Genomic DNA, 26,109 nt, shown 5'->3' with positions numbered 1-26,109 from the left:
TATGCGGGACTCAATCCCAGGACCCTGGGATCATGACCCTTGCCGAATGCGGTCACTTAAGGGACTGAGCCACCCAGATGTCCTGGAAAGGGCTATTGTTAATAAAAGAATATTTTAGTTAATAAATAAATTTAACATATAGTAAGCATTAAAAAAATGTAGAATAAATGAATACAAAGCATTAGTTATAGTAATTATATGAATGACATTTGATATTTCTAAAGCTAAAATCTGTTACTAGGCTCTCGGACTGTTTATGTTCATTATAAAGCATTATTAGTTGCCTATTTCTGAAAACATTTGAATTTTATTTTATATTACACATTTGACTTAACATACTGTTAAATATTTTCCTAGATGTCTACTATTCAGAGAAATAAAATGCAGTTTACCAGCTCTTAAAGATCAAACAATCCTAACTCCAAAGTAATAGCTCAAAAACACAAATAAATTTGAACAAAGTATTAACTTTTACCATCATTTCTACCTGGAGGGTCAGACGACTTTTTGCTGACAAGCTTTTTCTGTGGACTCGGCTTTGGTAGTCCTTCGAAGCTTTTAAGAGGCCAGGAATTAGAGAAGTTAACTGAAGTATCCTGAGACTTCTTTGGAGATACAGTAAGAGATGCGTGCTTTGGACTAGTTCGAGGTGATGAGAGAGGATAGGATGGAAGGATGAAGCCTCCTGGACTTGGATTTAGACCAGAGTATGAAGACGTACGTTCTGTTTGGCTACCAAAGGTCTGCTGTGTCTTAGGGGCAAAATTCAGGCTAGCGTACACTGTAATAAAACAAAAGAGAATATGTTATTTATGTATATACACCTAAGAGTTTAAAATTGGTTTGCTTTTCACATTCAGGTTTTTATCCCATTTGGTGTTTACTTCTTTTTGTACAGTATGAGGTAAAGCTCTAATTTAACTTTTTTCTAAATAGTGCAATTTTCCCAGTGCCATGTTTTAAATTGTTCTTTCTTTTCCTTTGATCTATAAAGCTCATATATATACACATATGTATATATGTATACACACACACTTAGGTGCTTTTTATTGGTTCAATTAGTCTCTTTTGTCTATCCCTGCACTAGTACTACAATGTTTTATTTATCATAATGCTAGCCAATAGGATGAGTGTCCTATTTTTTAACTTCTTCAGAATTATCTTGGCCATTCTTGGCCTTCCATTCTTCTACATGTATTTCAGGATCAGCCTGACAGGTCCTATACAAGATCCTGGTTGGGTTTTTGATTGGAATGACACTGAATTTACAGATCCATCTAGGAATAACTGCCATTTTCCTGATATCCAGTTTTCCTGTTTAAAAATGTGGGATCGCCTTTAATTTATTTAGGTCTTCTTTTATGTCTCTTAGAAATATATTTTAGCTTTCATAATAAAAGGTATGCAAATCTTCTGTTAGGTTTCCATATACTTATATATTTTGTTGATACTGTAATCTCTTTCTTAAAAATTATATTTTCTGAAAGTTGCTGGTGTCTAGGAACTTTATTGACCTTTATATTCTGGCTTTATATCTGGCAACCTTGCTAAATTGCTTAATATTTTAACAGTTTTCTGTATATGCTTTTAGATTTTCTTTGTAGGTATCTAGTAATTTTAATAATGATAACGATGCCAACTATGATAATGATAATGATGGGAGCTAATGCTTACTAAGCACTTTACTATGTGTCAACAGTGGTGTTCTAAACACTTCATGCGCATTAAGTAATTTAATCCTCACAACAACCCTGTGGGGGTAGGTTCTAATCTTATAGATTACAAGGAAAAATGTAAGAGGGATAAGTAAATTGCCAAAAATCACACACTAGAAAATCATAAAGCTGGGATACAGACCCAGGCACTGTGGCTTCCAAGTGCTCTTAATTACCACATTGTACCACATTTTATCTGAGAGTAATGACAATTTTTGTTTCTTCCTCTACAAACCTTATACTTTTAATTTTAGGCTAGGCTCTCCCTAGATAGGGAGTACAACGACTCCCAAATTTTTAGCATAGATTTTCCTTTGTATCCAGACTTAATATCAAAATGCCACTCAACTTCTTCTTTAAAAAGACAGATGGGCCCAAATGTAACATGTTCAAAACAAAATGCTTGATTTCCCAGTCAAATCTACTCTTCTCCTAATCTTCCTCTTCTTGGTAAATGGCAGGTGTATTCCTCAAGTTGCTCAGGCCAACAACACTGGACTCATCCTTGATTCTTCTCACAAAGTTCACATCTAATCCATTAGTAAATCTTCTTGTCTCTACATTAGCAACACAGGGTGATCACTAAGTCTGAAAACTTAGGTGAATACAGAATAAATAGCTTAGTCATATTACATAAGCATACGTTATAAAATTATCTGTTTCCAAACTTTATGGCCACCTTGTATATTAGAATCCAACTACTTCTCATCACTTCCATTGCTTCCTTTCTAATATCAACCATATCATCTCTCTCCTGCACAACTGCCATATCCTTTCTAGTTTGCTTTGTACCCTGCCCGCATTGCTACTAAACCTATTCTCTAATAGCAGCTCTGATCGTTTTAAAATAGTCAAATCAGGCTATTTTTGTTTCCTCTCAAAAACCTCCTGACATCCCATCCCACTCAGAATAAAATCCCATATCCTTACTATATTATGCAAGGCCTCAAGTTATTTCTGAAAATTACCTCCCACTCACTCATTCCACTGACTTGCTATTTCTCCAATAAGCCAAATATGGCCCTACTTCAGATCATCTGTACTTTGACCGTTCTCTCTTCCTGGAATGCTCTCTTACTGGATTTCTCCAGATATAAATGTAACTCACTCCCTCACTCATCTGGGTTTCTGCTTAAACATTTTCACTCCACAGAAACTTTCCTTACCACATTCTGTCTCCTACCCTGCCTTATTTTTCTTCATAGCAGTCACTTCTATTCTTGTTTCTTTATTTTCTCCTCTACTAGATTTTGATCTTTAGATTCTAGAACAGTACCTCCTTCCCAATAAATACTAAAGGAATTAGTAATTAAATGTATAAAAGCAATGGTAACAGTGAGCCTTTCTGTCTTATTCTTGACATTAAAGTGAATTTTAATATTTTAACACTACATATAGTTGCTATAGGTATTAAGAGATATTAATCAAGTTAAAAAAGTTATCTGTAGTCTGTTATGAGTTTGTAATCATGCACAGACGTTGAATTTTAACCGCGTTATTGACACATTTATATGGTGTTCCTAATTCTTTCTGTGATAAGGTTAAAAATATAGAATTTCCTGGAAAATTACTTACACATAATATATAACATACACATTTTAAAAACACAATGCTAGGTTTCATTTGCCAACACATTATTTAGGACTTTGTCTTTCGTGAAAGTGAGACTGGGCCACCGTTTTTTCCCTTTATTCATTAACTTTATGGGGTCATGGTATTAAAGCTATACTCATCTCATAAAATAAAGCAGGGAAACTCTTCTTAATTCTTTCAGTTCATATAAGATAAGATTTATCTCTTTTTGAAGGTTTCACAGAATACTAGGAAATACTATGACCTGACTCCAAGGCAGATGCTTAACAGACTGAGCCATCCAGGTGCCCCTCTACTTAAATTTTCTACTAACATTTGTAGATTTTTTAAATTTTCTCCTTGTAACTCTGTCACACACACTCCGCCCTGCCAACATACATCTCCAAATATTTTAGAAAAGTCTTATCTTCTTTTTTTTTTTTGAAAAGGTGATCAATTCTTTTTTTTTTTTTTAAAGATTTTATTTATTTATTCGACAGAGATAGAGACAGCGAGCGAGAGAGGGAACACAAGCAGGGGGAGTGGGAGAGGAAGAAGCAGACTCATAGTGGAAGAGCCTGATGTGGGACTCGATCCCATAACGCCAGGATCACGCCCTGAGCCGAAGGCAGACGCCCAACCGCTGTGCCACCCAGGCGCCCCAGAAAAGTCTTATCTTCTTGAATTGTTCTTTTTTCATTATAATGATCATCTTTAACCCTAAAACTATTTTTAGTTTTAGTGTGCATATTTTCCCTAATACCAGTATTTTTAAATTTGCTATCTTTGATTATTTGCCTAGTATATCTTTTCCATGCTTTACTTTCTCCCATTCTATTTTGACGTGTTTTAGGTATGGCTCTTAAAAATATCATTTCATAATCCAATTAAAAATGCACAGAAGACATGAATAGATATTTTTCCAAAAAGGACATCCAGATGGCCAATAGGCACATGAAAAAATGCTCAACATCACTGATCATTAGGGAAATGCAAATCAAAACTACAATGAGCTAATACCTCACATCTGTCAGAATAGCTAAAATCAACAACACAGGAAATAACAGGTATTGGCGAGGATGTGGAGAAAGGGGAACCCTCTTGTACTGCTGGTGGGAATGTAAACTGGTGGGGCCACTCTGAAAAACAGTATAAAGGTTCCTCAAAAGTTAAAAATAGAACTACCTACAATCCAGCAATTGCACTACTAGGTATTTACCCAAAGAATACAAAAATATTAATTCAAAGGGATACACGCACCATGATGTTTATAGCAGCATTATCTACAATAGCCAAATTATCGAAACAGCCCAAGTGTCCATAGATTGATGAATGGATAAAGAAGATGTGGTAGACACACACACACACACACACACACACACACACACAACCAGGATTTACTCAGCCATAAAAAAGAATAAAATCTTGCCATTTGCAATGACATGGATGGAGCTAGAAAGTATTATGCTAAGCGAAATAAGTCAATCAGAGAAACACAAATACAAATATGATTTCACTCATATGTGGAATTTAAGAAACAAAACAAATGAGCAAAGGGGAAAAAAAAGAGATGGAAACTAAGAAACAGACTCAACTATAGAGAACTGATGGTTACTAGAAGGGAGGCAGGTGGGGGATTAAATAGGTGATGGGGATTTAGAAGTACACTTGTGATGAGTGCCAGCTGATGCACAGAAGTGTTGAATCACTGCATTGTACACCTGAACCTAATATTACACTGTATGTTAACTAACTGGAACTTAACTAAAAACTTTAAAAAAAAAATGGAAAAAAATATAAACCAGAAAAAACAGCATTTCAATTTTAATAAATAAAATAAAATCTGATCATCTATGTTATTTAAAAGGTAAATTCTGTCCATTGATATTTATGGTTAACTACTGACATATTTGGTTTTAATTCTACCATCTTATTTTGTGCTTTCTATTTATTGTGTGTTTTATTATTTTTCTTGCTTTATATTGACCTTTTCTTTTTACTCCTCAATTAATTTAAAAATCTATTTGTAACCATTTAGAGTTCCCTTAAATTTTCCTTTAGTATTTTTTGGAAGATTTTCAACAACGTAAGACCTAGCTTATGTATACTAACAAAACTTTCTTCTGAAGACTTAACTACATATAATTTTATATCATTTATTTTTAATTCATATATGACATAGTTAGGACCTTTATGTCTACCTAAATCTTATTTGGGTGGGAAAGGGGACTACAAGAGATTTAAGTGGTCACAAATTTACGTGTAGAATGAAAACTTTCAGCTTCCTGATTTGAATTGCAATGCTCTGTTAGTAGATTCTGATGCTTCCATGTTAATGTGTTATTTATTACATATTCTTTTTATTAAGAGATTTCAAAATATTTCTTACAAAGAACTCAAACATCAAATCTTTTAATGCACATAAATAGAACCAAAAGAATGCAAAAAAATATACCAACATTTCCAATGTTTGGTATGGATCACTGCAACATTTAAAATTGGGATGGAAGCTTCTGGGTGGTTTGGCATCTGGCATCTACACCTGGGTCTTCAGAAATCCCACTGAGAATATTAGTTGACATGGTGGTGGTCCTAATAGACTTTTTAATGTACAACCTACTATTAAGCTAAATGCTGACGTTGGAAGAACCTGACATCCCTTTAGCAGCTGCTCTTACAGGTATTCTGAGATGTTACAGAAAACCAGCACCTCTATGAAGATCTGATTAAACACTGAGAGTGGAGGTAGTTATCAAAGGTAATGTAATAATTTGGGGATATCCTAAACAGGAACAGACTAAGCAACAGAGAGACTCCTCGATGCTTCTACTAATCACAAGTCCCAAGGTATCTAGTTGAAATTTAGGAAATATCTCTATCATTAAGGAAGATGAACTGTTTTATTGGGAATAACACCATAAAGAAAAACTTTATGGTGTCATCTGGCCCTCTGCAGTGGGTGGAGGAAAGGGTTGCTAAAATTTAAGTACTATATTAGCTAAATCTTCTCTACTGATTTCAAATGAGCATTACTTTTCATTGACAAATAAAGACAGAGGTACATCCCTATCACTCAAAAAGCTTTAGTAAAGGATATGTAACAAAAATTGAAATACCTTTAGAAATATTTCATATGATCCTACCTCGAAATAATAATTGATAAAGCTATTAATTAACACAGACATTCAAGAAACCGCTTCAAATCAAAAATTCATATAACTGACAAGCCAGCCTCAAGCCCTTCCTTTTGTTCTATATCTTAGGGACATATAAGATATCTGAAATGATAGCTAGTCAGGAAGTTATGGTTACTAACAGGGGACTTAATTCTAAACTGCCTTAAAAGTTAAAACTGCTGGGACGCCCACGTGGCTCAGTCGGTTAAGCATCCCCTCTTGATTTCAGCTCACGTCATGATCTCAGGGTCATGAGACTGAGCCCTGTGTGGCTCCACACCGTGGAGCCTGCTTAAGATTCTCTCTTTCCCTCTTCCCTGCAACTAGCACAGGCCGTCTCTCTCAAAAAGGAAAAAAAATTTAAAACTGCTATGGAAAGTAATTGTCTCCTGCTAACATGGTACTTTTTAATGACTAATGTTCTTAATTACTTGGTATTAAAATGCTCATCTCCACCATGAGTTTCTAAACTCTCTAATTTCCACCAGTCATATTTACATTAAGATTATTAAATCTAACATTTTAGGGTAAGTTATGAAAAAATGTTATTAAAATTGTTATTAAAAATGTAACATTATTTTCTTTTTTTGCAATGAATAAAATTACACAAAATAACATATAAGCTACATCTGGAAATCCCACATAATATTTATAAATCATTTGTATCCAAATAAAGTTGGAATTTAAACCTTTATCTTGATGATTGTTAGCTGTCCCTAGGTACTGTAAGTCAGAATCCACACTGCCGGTTTTCCCACGTATCTGTGAAAATCCAAGTTGTCCACATTTCCCAGAAACATTTGTCTGAAGAGTCCCAGTACTGCCTTTGGAGGGAAGGAAGCGAAAAACATAAAAGTAAATATTAACTTTATTTCATGAATACATATAATTTCAGAAATATTGATTTCATTTATGTAAGAATAACTACAGGAGTAACTGTACAGTGAACTAGGCAGGCAAGAAAGGCATAGTTTTTGCTACCGGCATACCTAAGTATCAGGAGGTATAGAACAGAAAAGACAGTGGAAAAGTACAAAGAAAGGTATATTGAAAAATATACAAAAACAGTTTCTTTCTACATGTTCCCTCACCGTAGAACACTTCTCCGGACTTGGCGGTCCTTCTTTCCCCCACCCAGGTTTTTATTTAAATTCCAGTTAATTAACATACAGTGTAATATTAGTTTCAGAAGTAGAATTTAGTGATTCATCACTTACATACAATACCCAGTGCTCATCTCAACAAGTACCCTCCTTAATACCCATCACCCATTTAACCCATCCCCCCGCAACCTCCCTCCAGCAACCCAGTTTGTTCTCCATAGTTAAGAGTCTGTTTTATGGTTTGCTTCTCTTTTTTCTCCTATGTTCACCTGTTTTGTTTCTGAAATTCCACATATGAGTGAAATCATATGGTATTTATCTTTCTCTGATGTATTTCGCTTAGCATAATACTCTCGAGCTCCATCCACATCATTGCAAATGGCAAGATTTCATTCTTTTTTATGGCCGAGTAATATTCACTGTGTGTGTGTGTGTGTGTGTGTGTGTGTGTGTGTGTGTATTTATCAATATAAATATATATTATTTATCATATAAAATAATATTTATCAATCACATCTCTTTTTAAAAAAAGATTCTATTTATTTGAGAGCACGAGCAGGGGGAAGGGGCAGAGGGTGAACAGATTCCCTGCTCAGCAGGGAGCCCAAAGCACAGCTCGATCCCAGGATGCTGGGATCATGACTGAGCTGAAGGGAGACACTTAACCAACTGAGCCCTCCAGACACCTATACCACATTTTCTTTATCCACGCATCAGTCAATGTCCCTTCGAATCAGTATTTTTGTACCTTTGGGTAAACACCTAGTAGTGCAATTATTGGATCATAGGATAGTTCTATTTTTAACTTTTTGAGGAATCGCCACAGTGTCTTCCAGAGTGGCTGTACCAGTTTGCATTCTCACCAACAACGTAAGAGAGTTTCCCTTTCTCCTCATCCTCACCAAGATCTGTTGTTCCCTGGGCTGGTTTTCCTTCTTCCTGGTATTTGTAGTACATACTATGCAAAAAAGTTGTACTGCAGAACTCTTCTACTTTGTTTCCTAACATGTAACACAGCATTCATATGGTTTCCAAGCTTATCTGGGCATATTTCCAAGAACGCTTTCCCTTTCCCTTGGCTGGTTAAGGTTATTCCTTACCAGGGGTCCCTTTATAGTTCTGAAATTTTATGATTTTTAAAATTCTCTCCATATGATTTTAAGCTCCTTTATCCTTCATGTACTGGACATCTTCAAAATTAATTTTCACTTCCATGCTTTGGTTATACTTTCTCCCTATCTATATATAACAGTCCCCCTCTTGCCTCACTGCCAATCAATCACAAACCTCTCCCTTTTTTAAGGTCTAGCTCAAGTCCAACTTTTCCTGGAGTTTTCCCAACCCACTTCAATACCTATCATCTTTTCCTTTCTAAAATCCCTACAATACTTATAATTCATATCATCCAAACTAGCATCAGGTTATATGACGTCTTACTTTTCAGTTATTTTAAATCTGTACAACTAGGTAAGAGCTCTCAACAGTACAGAAAGCATGAGCCTTATAAAAATCCAAACTAATGGTATGAGCATAACTGGATATATTCTTGCAATTCTTTTTCTCTATTAAACATTAAACTATACAATCTTTGTAACAGTCATTTTATATGAAAATAGTATGGAATTTTACTGCATAAAGGTCTATAAATTCTCCTCTGGTAACAATGTTCTCTAAATTTTGTGCCTGAACTCATAGCCAACACATTTCAATAACTGATATCATTTGGATATTAAATAAACGTTAACAACTATAACAAACTCAGTCTTTACCTTATAAACAATTTTTCCTTCCCAACTGGCTTTGCTTTGTCAACACATTACCCTTTCTGTAATTACCTGTGTGCTAAATATTGAAATCTTCCTCTATTCCTTTCTTCATCTTCTATATCCAGTTGTCATATTTTCCTGATTATTACTTTCTATTTTATTTGTAAACAACCTTATTACCCTAGCTTCTTTTTTCCTTAATGAAAACAATCTCCATTAGTCCCCTATAGCTTACAAGCATGAGTTCAAATTTTTGAGCCTAGCACAAATTTATTCTCGACCATCTAAAATGAATCTTGTCTTCACACAGCTCCTAAATATCTCAAGCCCGTTCCTAATGTAAGCCTTTGCTCTCCTCATAATTCTCCTCTAACTGCTTGTATCATATACATCCCCAAAAGATGCAGTATAATTATTATCTCCTCTTCAGTGCCCTTTCTAACTGATATGGCCCATGACAATGATCATGTCCTCTAAACTACCATAATACTTACTTTCTGTAACACTTACTTAGGCAAACATCTTTCCAGTTGCTCTGGTCAAAACCTAGAGCACTCTTCACTTCTCTCTCTGTCACATTCCACACCCAATCCATTGGCAAATCATATCAACTCTACCTTTGACATATGGTCAATATCTAATCACTTTCACTACATTCACTGCTACCCTGGTTAACCCTCCATCAACTCTACCCTGTTTTTACCCTTGCCCTCCTTAAGTCTACTTTATTTATTTTTTAAACATTTATTTATTTGAGAGAGATGAGGGGGTGGGAGGGGTAGAGAGAGAGGGAGAGGATCTCAAGCAGACTCGCTGCTGAGTGTGGAGCCAGACCTGGGGCTGGATCTCAACACAGTGAGATCATAACCTGAGTCAAAATCAAGAGTTGGATGCTTGACTTACTGAGCCACCCAGGCACCCCTCCTTTGGTCTATTTTAAATGTAACATCCAAAACATAGGGCAACTGATGTTACTTCTTTTCTTAAAATGTTCCTCACTCAGAGTAAAAGCCAGAGTTCATTCAATAGTCCACTAGACCTTATAAGTAAGAATGCTTATTACCTCTTTAATTTCATTTTCTACTTCTCTTCCCCTTACTGATTTCATTCCGGACTAACTAGCCCCTTTGATCTTTCTCAAACACGTCCTGTACTCTGCACTATTCCCTCTTTCTGGAATTATCTGTTCTTCTCTCTTGATATTTGTGTGGTTTGCTTCAAATATTCTCTTTCTGAATGTGGCCTTCTTTCATCACATTATTTAAAATAGCCCTTCCTCCATATTCCTCTCCTCTGTTTTATTTTTCTCCAAAACATTTATCACCATCTAACCTACTATGCTTTGCATTTATTTAATGTCTGCTTTGCCCCAATTAGAATGCAAGATCTATTAGGGAGAAAGTTTTCCCTCCTTTGTTGATTGCCATATCCTAGTACCCAGTAAAGTATCTGACACATCGGAAACACTCAATAAATATGGATTGTCGATTAAGTAAATACTGCCTTATATTACTATTTAAAGGGTTTCTTTTTTTTTTTTCTAAGGTTTTGTTTTTTTGGGTTTTTTTGACAAAGAGAGAGAGAGAGAGCACACACAAGCAGAGTGAACAGCAGGGGAAGAGAGAGAAGCAGGCATCCTGCTGAGCAGGGAGCCTGATGTGGGGCTCGATCCCAGGACCTGGGATCATGACCCGAGCCAAAGGCAGACGCTAAGCAGACTGAGCCACCCAGGCGCCCTACTTAAAGGGTTCAGTGAGAAACCCTTCCAGGGTTTTAGGAGACAATTATGTCAAAGTATCCATTCTTATCAAATCTTTTCTTTTTCTTTCTTTTTTCTTTTTTTTTTTTTTTTTTTTTGAGAGAGAGAGTGAGCATGCACAAACAAGTGTGTGGGAGGAGGGGAGAGGGAGAGAGAGAATCCCAAGCAGGTTCCACACCCAGTGCACAGCCAGACACAGGCCTTGATCTTATGACCCTGAAATCACAACCTGAGCCGAAATCAGGAGTTGAACACTCAATGAACTAAGCCACCCAGGCGCCCGATTCTTATCAGATCTTTAACAAATATTTATTGAATCTGAATTGTCTACTAGATTATATGTTCTCTGCACTCTTAAATGAATTATTAAGTTTAGAGAAACCTTTAACTTAGTTTCAACACGTCCATTACCTGCCCCTTTTACTTACCAGCAGCACATACAGGAAGAAAATCTGGATTATAATCCCGACTATTCTGAAATAAGTTTCTTGACACTCTTTTTCTGCTAAAACATAAATCATCATTTACTGGCATTCCTTGAGAGGGCTTTAATTTTGGAGATGATATGAAATCATATGCTGAAAACTGTAAGAAGAGAATAAAAAATGGGCAAATTTGTGTTACATCTACTCGGTAATAAATATGACAGAATTTAAACCCAATTATGAAATTCAGATTAAAAAACCTTTAATTTATCAAATATACAATGATACAAATAAACATCCACATATCATATGGTACATTAACAGTATTTTTCATTCCATGATAGAAATGCCAAATTTTTGCCGCTTTTTTTTTTTAAAGATTTTATTTATTTATTTGGCAGAGACAGCTAGTGAGAGGGGGAACACAAGCAGGGGGAGTGGGAGAGGAAGAAGCAGGCTCCCAGCAGAGGAGCCTGATGTGGGGCTTGATCCCAGAACGCCGGGATCACGCCCTGAGCAGAAGGCAGAGAATTTTTGCCGCTTTCTTATTATTTTACCCCAAACCTTTTCTGTACCTTACCTTCCTAAAGTACAAATCTGGCAGCTAGGAAGGAAAGAATATAAATGACAGAGTAAGAAGACAACTTGAATAGAGCAAAGAACATTTCTGATTCAGCAGTGTAGACTGTCATACTATGCCATCCTTGAGTTATTACACAGTAAATGCCAACTGAAGGTCATTGAACCAGTAAGCACCCCACTCTACTAGTCTTACTGTGGCAAATTTACTACCCATATTCTGTAGCCCAAATAAATTGTATACGTGGTAACTTATGTCACAGTTCTTTTAGGAGATTTTCTTACGATAGATTTTTAGCTAAAACCAAGTGCCTGATACTTTATATATGTCTAGTACTTTATAGTATCCTTTTTTTTTTTTTTCACATGCCCCTTTTGAGCCTTAAAGTACAAAAGTGCCAGGATAGAATTCTGAAGTTAAAAAACAATCACAAGTAAAGAACTAAATGAGAGCATGATTCAAGTGTTCAAATTCTTCACCAATGATGACCTCAATTGTTCTGGATCATTTCACATTCAATATGGCTATAGCATATTTAAAAAACTAAGCGAACAGCGGTACCTGGCTGGCTTAGTCAGAAGAGCATGTGACTCTTGATCTTGGGGTTGTGAGTTTGAGCCCCACGTTGGGTATAGAAATTATTTAATTATTTAAAAATAAATAAACTTAAAAACTAAAAAAAAAGTTGAGTGAACAAAAATTATACTTACTGTATAAATTATACTTACTATATTTTTATTTTTATTTGGAGCTTACAGACACAATCAAATCTAGACATGTGGTGAACTATCAGTTTTCTCAGTATGCTTCTTTGCAAAGTTTGCCAAGTATTGAATAACGATGAACAATAAAATTAAAGATATGTCTATCTGAAAACTTCTTAGCTACTTGACTACTACAAGGTAAGACTATGAACTTCCAAATTCTCAGATAACTTGCTATTCCTCAACAAATTTTGTGAAAAACCAGTTAACATCTTCAAAAATTAACCCAGAAAATACCAAAGAAAAATAAATTATGCCTCAAATGAAAAAGACCTGACTTTACTTTCTCAAAGTATATTATAATTTATATGACTGATTATACAGTGGTTTATATTAAATGGGATAAAAATGAAACCAATTATGTCAACCTTTGATTAGATACATTAAAAGACATACTAACCCAGTTAAAATAGTGAGTAATCCAGAAATAATCCTACAGTAGGGAATACATGTTTTTTCTTTAGGTGGGCTCCATACGCCTGGGGTGGGGAGGAGCCCAACACAGGGCCTGAACTCATGACTCTGAGATCAAGATTCAGACACTTAACCACCCAGGCATCCCTGGAATACATTTTTTTTTTTAAGATTTTATTTATTTGTCAGAGACAGAGAGAGAGAGAGAAAGTACAAGCAAGGGGAGCCGCAGGCAGAGGGAGAAGCAGGCACCCTGCTGAGCAAGAAGCCCGAAGTGGGACTCAATCTCAAGACCCCGGGATCATGACCTGAGCTGAAGGCAGACACGTAACTGATTGAGCCACCCAGGTGTCCCTGGAATACATTTGATATTAGATTTACTCTGTCATTAATTTCTGCTTAGAGAACAGAACATTAGTGTGTATGCCAGATATATACAACAACCAGTGGTGATGGTGGGGATGGGAATACGGGGGGCAGTGGCAGTAATGGAGAATATGTGTGATTGGGGAATTTTCAATTTTCAATGATGTAGATATCAGTCAGGAATTAATAAATTTTGCTATAGAAAAATCTGAAGTATTTGGGGCACCTGGGTGGCTCTGTTGGATAAGCGCTCAACTCTTGATTTTGGCTCAGGTCATGATCTCAGAGCTGTGAAATCGAGCCTTGCGCTGGGCTCCATGCTGGGCATGGAGCCTCTGAAGATTCTCTCTCTCCCTCTGCTCCTACTTGCTCACTTGCTCATGCACCCTCTCTCTCTAAAATAAAAAAAAAATTTTTTTTAAGTTAATTCTGATTTCTCCTTCTGAAACATCTTTGTGTTTTTCAAATCACTTTTTATGCACACTTGAAGAAAACACGGTTGTGTTACTAGATATGAAGTTTTATATCTCACTTTTGCACTTAACATTATCATAAAAGTATTTCCCATGTTGTTAAAACCGCTTATAAGTACTATAAACTTTAATTACAAAAGTAGTAAACTGCTTATTGTAACAATTGCAAAATATATATATAAGTAAATAAGATATAAAATTCTTCTTTGGTACCTCTTTCATTAGAATTCTGTTGATGAACTCTGTTAATAGGTCTTTTTCTATATATAAACATACTTCCAAAAGCTATTTTTTAAAAAAGATTTATCCATTCATTTTATTTTTTATTTTATTTTATTTTTTTAAAGATTTTATTTATTTATTTGACAGAGAGAGAGAGACAGCCAGCAAGAGAGAGAACACAAGCAGGGGGAGTGGGAGAGGAAGAAGCAGGCTCCCAGTAGAGCAGGGAGCCGGATGCAGGGCTCAATCCCAGAACACTGGGATCACACCCTGAGCCGAAGGCAGACACTTAACAACTGAGCCACCCAGGAGCCCCCCCCCCATTCATTTTAGAGAGAGAGTGCATGCACATGTGAGCGGGGTTAGGGGGGTGTGCGTGCAGAGGAAGAGGAAGAGAATCTCCAGCACACTCCCTGCTCAGTGTGAAGTCAGGCCAGGGTCTCGATCTCACAACCCTGAGATCATGACCTGAGCCAAAATCAGGAGTCCAGGTTTAATCAAGGGAGTCATCCAGCACCCCTCAATAACCTATTCTTAAGAAACAAAACTAGATCACATGATACTCTGGCACACAGTAAGTGCTCATCATATTGTAGACATCCTTCATGTTAATCCATACATATCTGCTTATTCTTTCTAATGGTTTCCCAGTATTTCACATTATTGTTGAACTCATAGTTCACTACTGATGGACATTTTCTTTGTCACAACTTTTCACTATTATACTCTTGTAGTGGACATTGTTATGCACATATCCTTGTGCAATTTTAAAGGCTGCATAACATTCCATTGACTAGACATGCTGTTCTATTATGGAACATTTGGTTGCATCCAAAAAAATTTTTTTAATGATAAGGAAGAAATTCCAATGAGGGAAATGGTGCACATATGGCTTAAGGTAGCAGTACTGACTGAAGGGGACTGGCGGACCTGAGAAATGTTATCACATGTTATATAGCTAAAATATCTTTTTAAAACAACCAAAATGGTTTCTTTGATATCCTTAGGCTTCCTACACAAAGGCAGAATACCTAAACCAAACTTTTTGGAGCTGTCAGATAACCAGTTTACCCACAAAATATGCAAACAAGACTATTTCTGGTTTTTCCTTTATTTAGCCAAATTGCTCACTCTGTTGTGTAAGAACACAAACTGCATCGCAAAATAACAAACTAAGTATTTCTTACTCCTTGTTTAATGTTTATTTCTGGAAATTTCACTAATATGCTGCCTTCCTGAGTCCAAAATAAGAATCAAACACACGGCCTGAAAGCGTACCTTTTCTGAGACTTGGGCCCTTGAGTCCTCAGTTAACCCTTCCTCATATAACGAACTGAGCAATATGGCTCTTGCACAGTGAATCTGATTCTTGGTAAAGCCTCTTTCTGGTTCTGACTTTAATTGAACACATGGACAATAGTGTCCACACAGATGGCAGCAGTGGTAGAGATGGGTTTTGATCCTACTATGTGATTTCTGCTGGATGATAGTATCCTGGGTAGGAGGCAGCTAATAGGGAATCTGCAATCTCGTTTGGGTGTGTTCTGTTTATGTCCATGTATTTTGGAGGCCGCAATCAAGATACTGCCTAGGCCAATGGAAGGCTTGACTGAGAGTGGAAGATCACTGAACTTCACTCAGTGGCTACTGGCAGGAGGCCTCAGCTCCTTGCCATCTGGGTCTCTGCAGAGGGCTGCTCATGATCTGGCAGCTGGCTTCCTCCAGAGCAAGCGATCTAAGAAAGACAGCAATCAAGATGAAAGTTGCAGTGCCTTTTTATGACCTAGTTTCTGAAGTCACACACCATTATTTCTACTTTGTTTATTAGAATTGAGTCATTAAGTCCAGACAAATAGAAGGGAATTGGATTGCAACTCTTCAGGGAAAGAATCTCAATGAATTTGTGGTAGATACATTTAAAACCAACATATTCAACAATGATGAATCTAATGTGATTAAGTGTTTTTGTTTCTTTAGCTGGTCAACATCAACAGACTGGCACCTGCTTCTATCTTAAATTTTGCTGCTTTATCATAATTAAATCCTCTAAGTTATTCAGAAGGTAAAATTTTTCCATTTTATGAATATAAAATATTTTTGAGCAAACAGATTGGTATATCACATCTATCTATAGATTGTATTAAACAGAATAAAATCAATTGAAACAACGTTTTGTTTCAACTGACATACTAAAATCTTTTAAGAGGGTAAGTGCTTCTATCACATTAAACTAAATAAAACCCAAGACTTCTAAGATTTCTTTACTTCTTATGATTTGAATGTACTGTTTATTTAAGGAAAACTGGTCTTGCCAAAAGCTGTACATTCAAGGGAAAACACAGACTAGGTGTGAGTTTAATTAATGACCTTGGTTAACCAAGAAAAAAAATGTTCTTAAACTTTAAAGTTTTAATATCTGGTATATCATTGTATCGGAAAAGTTCACATAAAATCCTCTTAAACACAGCATTTCGGACAAATAAAACTCATTTAAAAACAGCTATTTGTCTTTGCCCAGATTTTATCACCATATAAAATTATGTTAGTATGATACAATTGTTTGTGCAAACGTGAACTTATCTTCTCAGGAAAAGTCTAACTAACTCTAATTTCTTAAATTTCCTCCACTGGCTTCACAGGTTGGATACGCTAGTATCACTCCTTTTCAAAATAAAAATTGTAAAATCATGAGTTCAATTAAATTTTATAATAGATAACTTTATTAAAAGGGATCAATTCCTATAATGCCACAAATCCTATAAGGATTAATATATTAGCTTGTGTTATAATTTTTAAACCCCTAGTTAACTTTAAGATTTTAGACTAAAATAAAATTGAATTAATGAAAAATCTTTAGATTCTGAACTTAAAAGTAAGATAAAAACGCAAATCAGTGATCACCAAATATATTTTTAAGTTACCCTTGTCTCATACATTATTGAATAACCATCGATTAAACAGATTAAAGGATATATAAATGCCTTTGGATGATGTTAAATACGTGTTTATTACTGCCACTTAAATCACTGTAAAAGGATATGAAATATGTACTCATAGAATGAAAGATAATTCTTGGTTACATGACTTAGTTTTTTCTGCATTTATGAGGAAAGAAAGTTGGTTTCTTTGAATAAGGTTGTATTTAATATATACAGCTGACATGGTCCTAGGTAAAAAAGTTACAGGGAAATAAAAATATGTATACAAGGTAATGGATACGTGCTGTCCATTTATCAAGGGCATTGTTACAGCTTTTTTTCAAGATGGAAAAATATGTATAAATATACATCGTCTTATTTAATATGTTTTTAAGATTTATTTTTAAAAATTTATTTTAAAATTGTTTTTAAGGTTTTAAATAGATCAGCTACACAGAATAGATATGCTTTTGGGTTGTTCAGGATTTTGACAAGCATTAAAACTAAAAGTTTTTCAAACTCTTTAGACCTCCAGTAAAATTTAAAAAAGAAAATCAGGGATGCCTGGCTGGTTCAGTCACTAGAGTGTGCAAGACTTGAGATTACTCAAAAAAAAATTAAAATAGGAAAAAAAGAAAGAAGAAAATCAATGACTATTTATTGAAAACAATCTAATATCTGTAATGACATTAGATATGATCTTCATGCTGTTCATGATTTTGACATGCTTAAATTAAGAGTTTTTCTCTTTCAGACATTCCAATCATATTTTGAAAAGAAAATCAAAGACTACTTATTAGAAACAATTGAACGTCTAAGAAAAATCTCAAGTTTTAGGATTAATTCATACCAAATACATTAGTGCAGCTTAATAATTTTGACCTTTAAATTTGTCATATTATTTATTTATTTAGAGCGAGCAAGGTAGGGAGGGAGAGAGAGAATCTCAAGCAGACTCCTCATTGAGCATGGAGCCCAACTCGGGGCTCCATCCCACAACCCTGAGATCATGACCTGAGTTGAAATCAAGAGTCAGACACTTAACTGAGCCACCCAGATGCCCCGGTCATATTAAGTATTCTAAATCTTTCCCACATTCTTCAGATCCTTGACCCTTTACTTTCCATTTTCAGCTTGCCTCTTATTTACCAGAATATGGAAGCTTAATATTATTTGAGCCCTGCTCTCAATATGTGGTTCACAAATCAGAGCATCAGCAACACCTAGGAGCTTATTAGACATGTGGTCTCAGAACCCATTCCAGAAATAATGAATCAGAATCTGTATTTTAACAAGATCCCGAGTCAATTCATATGCACATTAAAGTTTAATAAGCACTGTTCTAGAGCTCATATTTTCCTTTCTTTTGACTTAAAAATAAAACACACTCTTCTTGCTATTTCAGAATTTTTCTGTATCCTGTCACCTTCCTTTTGTTTTTCCTTCAGTTCCAGAGGAAAAGACTTCCTTCTCTGTTCCACAGCTAAGCTCCCTATATGTACACCTGTGTTCTTGACTCATTCACAGCCCTATTTAGGAACATTAATTCCTTGCCTCTCTCTCTCTCAATATGCTTACGGGGACCAAATCTTATGTATTTTGCATATTTAGCATCTATCACAGTACAAGACCCAGAGTAGGCATGTTGAATTCATAGGTGGCTCCTTTTTCTGCCTCTCTCAAATCAAGTGTTCCCTATTTTAAAATAAAACACAGTAATAACTCCTCCTGCTATTATCTTGCTTGGTCTTTCTTTCACTGTCAAACCCTCAGATGTTTTCTCACTTAATGGATATTTATTGATACTAATTGTGGATACAGCACTATAATTAGTACTGCTGCAAAAAAACAAAACCCAAAGAAACAGTTCCTATCATCCTAGTGCTTACCATCATTGAGAAGAAAGAGCGCGTGGCTCACGAGTGCTAAATAATGAAAGAGGAAAACATGCTAGGCAGTGCTTTAAAGAGTAGGCTATAAGCTCGTACTTGGCTTTACACATAGTGGATGATCAAAAAGATGTTGAATAAATGCTTACTGCCTGTATATCCTTATCAACTCACTTCATAAACTTTTAAATTTGCTTTCTATGGCATTCTTCTAAAACCAGTCTTTTCCATGTCCCAGTGACCTTCCAATAACCAAATCCTCCATCCCGAAAAAGCTACAGACCTAGTAACTACATACACATGAAACAAGTATGTTCCTTATTCTTCAGTCTACGTTAGTGACTACTATGACTCTCATTACATTGTAGAGAAATCTGTTAGGAAAAATATAGCTAATATGGCAGCCACCTAGCCAACCTGATTACTTGACCCCACCAACTCATTAAAACACTCATAAAAACAAAAAAGGAGATGCAAAGTTAGAATATCACAGAGAATTGGTTATCAATGATTTGATTTGTCAGAGCACAAAAATAATCATCTAGATGGTGGGGGGAAAAACAGAATTAAAAAGTCTAAATATTCAAAAGTAAAAGAGCAATTAAATAGCTCATGATATGATATGATATAATATTATTAAATAGGCATTAAAGATCCTTCTACAGATTATTTGATGTTCATGGTAAAGTAGGTGAATAAATGAAAAGAGGGACCTCTGTGTATGGAAAAAAGAATCAGGCAACAAAACACTCAGAGCATACCTCTCTCAGTAGTGAGATTACTGAAAAATCTACATTTCTTCTTTGTTCTTTTTTATATTTTCCAAATTTTCTATAATGAGTAGATATAGCTTTTTTATAGTCAGGAAAATTATTAAGAGGAAATTCAGAAAGATAAAATTAGGAGAAAAGTACCTTCAAAAATTATTTTACAAGTAGCACCCTAGCTGTATAAGAACAAGTCATGTTTCAGTCTTCCTTCTCCTTAACCTCTTCTGCATTTAATGGTACAGATGTACTTCCTGAACCTTTCTGCTTCACTTCTAAAACTTTGTTTTTTCTTGGTTCACTTCCAACACTTAGGCACCTGTCTCTTTGTTTGGTTCTATATCCTATTGCTATTCCCTAAATGGGGCTGTATGCAAGACCGTCGTAAGCACACTGTTCTTGCTCTATTGGATGCCCTTTCCTGGAGAGCCTATCTATTCTGTCTCACCAATTACTTTTCAATACATGACTTCCAAGATCTACATCTCTAGTTCTTTCCTTGTCTCTTGAATAGTATTCTTCAAACTCAACTGGCATATTCTATCTTCTTCCACCTGAAATTCATTTTCCCCCAAATTAATTTCCTTGTTTGGGGCCTTCCTATGTGTATTCATGGATGTGTTACACTTGGTCACCTCATTTAAATCTGTTATCCCCCTTTTCTCCCTCTCCTCCAACACTTGGTCACTAAATGTTTTGAAACATCTCTTACATCCATTATTTTCTTTCTAGTCTAATCTTGATACCTTGCTAATCCTCATAAATCTCAACACCTCACAGCAAGTAGTCCAATAAGTTTAAGTCTAATTAATCTTCTAAGTCTCCAGTCTCTGGCTTCTCTAAAAAAAAATGAAAGAAACAAAACAAAACACAACCTATACACTGCTGATATTGTGACGCATTTTCCTAAAACATTGCTTAAAAAAAAAAAAAAAAAGTAAAACATGAAAAAAAAAACCCCACACAAAACAAACAAAAAAACCACAACCCTATAGTCTCAAATAACTGTCAAAATTACAAGCTAAATTCTTTGCTCTCCAATGCAGCCCCTAGTTCCCTCTTGTAAACTTATTTCCTAACACTACACTACAAAAATCATCTTTCAAAGCAAACTAGTCTATCTTCACAATGAGCTCCAGGAGTACGTAATGTAAACATTCATGAGTTTTTCTGGAAGCTTTGCTGTTTAATGTCACCAGTCAGTCAGTTAAGCATCTGCCTTTCGGCTTAGGTCATGATCCTGGGGTCCTGGACTCCCTGCTCAGTGGGGAGTCTGCTTCTCCCTCTCCCTCTGCCCCTCCTCCCCCTGCTCATGCTTACTCTCTCTCTCTCAAGTAAATAATAAAATCTTTTTTAAAAAAATAAAAATATATATACTTCAAAAACAGCATACCTAAAAACATTTAAATATTTAATCCCTGTCCTCAAGATAAATTCCAGTGTAGTTCTATAAACCATTTACGAGCAACAAAGTATAACTTAATTTCTGGGATTAAGTTCTATGTTTTAAAAGCAACATATGTCTACATTGGAATTTCAAAAAGGCACTTATTTTCAGATTCTTGGTACTTTGGCTAGCACCAGAATCTTAATACACTAACATTTTAGATTTGACACAGAACAAGCAGTGTTAACATCAACGCTTACAGAAAACTATTCACTGCCAGGTAATGTTTACAAATACATGAGAATAACCACATAACTAGATTATATGTTTGAAAATTATTTTTAAAAATAAACAAATTTTGGAACTCGAAGGAACAAGAATACTTAGGTTCACCTCCATCCATTTGAGGTCTACTGCAAAAAGTACAAACTCTGTAAAATATGTCTGTATTTTTGTTTTTGACTACATTTCTAGTATCGTCTTCTGCTACCTTCCACCAGTTTCAGATGTGCAAAAACTCACCATTTCTTATTAATTTGCTAAGTCCTTTCAAAAAGCAGTCTCTCTCTAAGATTTTATTTATTTGAGAGAGAGAAAACTAGAGACAGAATGTGAGTGGAGGGGAGGAGCAGATGGAGAGGGAGAAGCAGTGCCTCCCCTTCCCCCTCCCAGGCAGGGAGCTGATGTGGGGCTCAATATCAGGACCCTAGGATCATGACCTTAGCCAAAGGCAGACACTTAACCGACTGAGCCACCCAGGTGCCCCTCCAGTGTCTCAACACATATTTCCTCCATCTGAAATTCACCAGGATCCATCCACACTTAGTAAAACTTATTCATCTTTTACCACACCGTTTAAATCATAATCACCCAGAAGACAATTAATTTGAGAAGAGTTTGAAAATAAAACTCTGCCAGATAATTCTAAGTAGAAAAAGAACTGCAAAGAAATCTTGACCCTTAGTAGGTAGTTACTTGTTATGTAATTGGTGTAGTAATTACTTTTTTGTATATTATGGGATACAGCATATGAATCTGACTGACACTGGGAACCAGGGTTTTGCTGTAGGAGAAGGGAGATATAAATATGGATTAAAGGAAGATGAGGAAAAACCCTGTAGTGCTGGATTTGAATCAGAAGTATCAATATGATTAAAAAAAAAAAAAGGTATTCCCTGGTTCTGTCCACAATGGTGGACCAATCCACAATGGTAAACACTAGCAATGAGTACATTTATACCTAGACTTTGATTTTTAAATTCTACTCTTAACGAAAAAAGCAGTGTTAGCGCTCTTGAAAAAATGGCTGATTTCAGGTCTGCCACAAGAAAAGGTATGAGGTAAGCCCGGGCACCCTGTATATTTAAGTTAAGGAAGTCTTCAAAGACTAAAGAGTCACCTCAAAGGACGTTGAAAGTCAGCCACTGGTCAACTTTGAGCCAATTTTAGCATCAAAAGGAATACTGATATACTTAACACAGAACAAAAAAGAATGCCGGATAACAAATATAGAGTGTAAGAATAAAAAAATAGGTACCTTTCTTTGTAGCCCTTGATATAACAAATGGAATAGGTAAGGATCATTACTGGATGCTAACAACAGTGGCTGAAAGGTTGTTGGGTTATTCATAGGGTCTCAAAGTATCATCCCGCAGATCATGTGCTAATTATAAAGAGAAAGATAAACCTTACCACAGAGTGATCTGGTTATCGCTACCTTAACCAAGTGGTAAAATTTAGCTCGCCAGTAGCAGGACGTGATATTATATGTCTCCTGATGTGATGTCATGTGAAGTTCACATCATCTCCTATGTAACATTTTCGCTAAAACTGCTTATCTTGAATGTAATCACAAAGAAACAAACAGATAAATTGAGAAATGTAGAAAATTCTACAATTATCCAAATTCTTCAAATAAGTCAATGTCATGAAAAAAACAAAGAAACAAACAAGTAGGCATATTGTTCTAGATAAGAGACATATTAACCACATGAACCTTGACTGGAACCTGGATGACAAAAGTAAAACAAATACTATAAAACACTTTTTAAGGGACAATTGGAGAAATTTAAATACAGAGTATATATTAGATATTACTGAATTACTATTGATTTTCTGAGGTGTGTTAATAATGTGATAAAGGAAATGCCATTCGTAGAAGAGATATGTGAAATATTTAGGAAGGAAATAATACGGTATCTGCACTTGCTTTCAAATGGATGAGATAACTGATATGCCCCACTGACAGGCCAAAACTGAAATCCACGTATTGTCACTATCATATTGTGCCTCAAATTCAATGAAATCCATCAAGCAGTAAGCCTATTAAATGTTCCTACATGATCTGTACCATTATAATAGATATCCACGTCACCATTCAAACCAAATTAAAAACAAAGCATAACAATCCTAAAGCAGCCTTACCCTTAAGTCATTAGCGGCCTATTTTCATTTTAAATTCTTTCTAGTTTCAATTCAAGGCAATTAGAAAAAATGCATACCTGTTCTATGTCCTTGGAATTGGAGGTCTGGTTTTCTCCCAGGACTCCAGGCTGCTCATTTTCCCACGGTAATTTATTTTTTCCTTTTCCTGCACTTAATACCCTTCGGGTACAGATAGTCGGACTGTAAGATCCATAAATTTGCATGCTGTCCCTTGTGTGGTCACCACAGTAACAGTGTGCACTCTGAGTTCTGTTACCAGCCAAAAGCCAGTCTGTATCTGCTCCATGTGCCAGATGGCTTGACCTACCCTGGGCAGATGATGGCATAAGCACTGCATATTCCACAAATCCCTGTTCTGTTAACCTTGGGAGGGTTTTCCTAGCCAATCTGGCCTGCACAGCATTCATCACCCCATCTCCGTTATCTTGCAGTTCAACAGTATCCACAGCTTTGAAAAGGATGCTGGTTTTACCTGAGCCCATTGACGATGCCAACACAGCAAAGGCTTCAAGAGCTGCTTGGCGTACCCTGCGTTTGCTATCTACAAGAGCTGGAGCAAGATTAAAAGACAGTTTCGGTAAGTCAAAATCCTCGCTGGGATAGGTCAGGAGGGAGCAGATGCAAATGTTCACTACCTCCTCTCTCACTCTGGAATGCTTATGTTTGAGATGTTCCAGAAGTAAAGAAAGCACCTGCTGAGGACCTACTTCCTTCATTAGCTTGAGAAAGATTTTCATGTATTCTTGTTTGATTACCAACTTGTTGTCTGCCAGCACTTTGACAGAAGCTGCTATAACCGGTCCCAAGAACTGTTGTACCTGCTCTCCAAGGCGAATAACCAGTAAATGCAGGACCTGAAGTGTGCCATGAACCACTTTGAAGTTAGAATCATCTAACAAATTATATAGCAAGCTAATGAAACCGACAAGACTGGAATGAGGGGTAGAACTAGGATTAAATCTTCCCATCACCTGTTTTAATTCCTCAACGGCCTGAGTCCGGTTCTTATAGTCTTCCTGATCTAACAATCTTGAATGCAGCTCTTGAGGAATAATCCCAAATTTAAGATTGCTGTTCGAAAGAGTCACTACGCAGGGGAGAGGATCTTCAGGAAATCCAGAGGCTTCAAGTTCCAAATAATAAGGAACTTGACTTCCAAATTGGGACTCCAGGCGGCGATTGTAGTGTCTCCGCAGGGCAGATGGCAGGCGAGAGATATAGGACTGAAATCTCTCTTGGCCAAGTCGTTCCCCAATTTGCTGAAGTGCAGAGAAAGCAGTCTCAGATTCTTCTTCTATCTCCTGATCGCCAAGCTTTCTGGCTAGGGATATTATTACCTCTGTGAGATCTAGGTTGAACAACAAATCCTCAGGAGTAAGCAAGATAGGGAACAGCAGTGCTGTGGCAGCTCGAAGCCGGGCATCCGTACTTTCCAGTCCTTGTTGTACAAGCGTTCTCAGCACTTGTCCAGAACTACGCTTCAGACATATATGTAGGATCTGTAGTGCATCTTTCCGTAGAGCTGGATTCTCTTCTCGTAAGGAGACAACTAGTTGAGGCAGAAGTGCTAAGCTAAAGGCCTCCTCCAGCTGGCCTGCCTCCCCCTGACCCCGGAGAACGTCCAAAAGGAGTTGCAAGCAGAGTCGCTTCTCATCACTACCTCCTTCCACAAGCACTCGGCCCAGGGCCCGATACAATGCTTCCTTCCGTCGGGGGAAGCCGAGTCGACCGCCCCGCCGCGGCAAAGCAGCCTGCAAAGCCTGGAAGGCCTCAGAAGGATCTGGCGCAGTCCGGAGGAGTTGTAGAAGCCGAGTCTCCTCTTCATCTCCCCCTGACAAACCACTTCCAGACCCAGACCAACTACTTGTGATTGCCTCCGCGGGTATCGAAAGGGTCGAGGCCAGAGGCGAAGGTGTCGGCGGGCAGGAACTGTGGTCTCCGGCAGCTCCACGGCAATAGTTTTTCTCGCCTCTCATGGCGCCCCCAGCTCGATTATCATCAGTCTCTGGGGCGGAAGGACGACTGCAGCTCTGGAGGCGATAGGCACAGAGGGCTGGAAGTTGCGGCAGCAGGAGCAGCGCAGAGGGCACCGCCGCCATGGAGGGTCGTCAGGTGGCAGAGGCTGACGGAAACCATCGTCTCTGAAGGGCTCGATGGAGCCCAGCCTTCCAGTTCCTCTTCAAGCCCCAAGCTACAGAGGAAGAAAAGGAACAAATTCAGTTAGCTGCCAAGCCGCCCCCGGGAGGTTGCCTTTGGCAAAATGGCCCCTGCCTGAGCCCCAGACCCCACAGCAGCCACCGGGCGTAACCAGGGGCACCACGTGACCAAACCGATGGCTTCCATGGTGATCTACCCAGCGCGGACCTCT

At 36.9% G+C, this 26,109-nt stretch overlaps 1 protein-coding gene across 3 annotated transcripts in view; it reads right to left on the bottom strand.

The window, feature by feature from the left end:
- TOGARAM1 (TOG array regulator of axonemal microtubules 1) overlaps positions 1-26,093 on the bottom strand; it is a 69,409-nt gene extending 43,316 nt beyond the window's left edge. For 2 of the 3 annotated variants that reach the window (XM_045799374.2, XM_045799396.2), the window contains exons 1-4: positions 23,798-26,091; positions 11,520-11,676; positions 7,153-7,287; positions 476-781 (exon numbers count right to left, since the gene is read on the bottom strand). In XM_045799374.2, coding sequence (XP_045655330.2) covers positions 476-781; positions 7,153-7,287; positions 11,520-11,676; positions 23,798-25,840 — 2,641 coding nt within the window. In that variant the 5' untranslated portion in view covers positions 25,841-26,091. Of the gene's footprint in view, positions 1-475; positions 782-7,152; positions 7,288-11,519; positions 11,677-23,797 lie in introns of all 3 variants that reach the window. The other variant, XR_015723019.1, reaches the window with a different exon arrangement.
- Positions 26,094-26,109: the final 16 nt, after the last annotated feature.

This window comes from Ursus americanus, chromosome 35 (assembly GCF_024610735.1).
Source record: "Ursus americanus isolate L20-20 chromosome 35, mUrsAme1.1.p, whole genome shotgun sequence".
NCBI lineage: Eukaryota > Metazoa > Chordata > Mammalia > Carnivora > Ursidae > Ursus > Ursus americanus.
The sequence above is the reverse complement of the archived record's forward strand: the minus strand, read 5'-3'. Positions and strand labels throughout refer to the sequence as shown.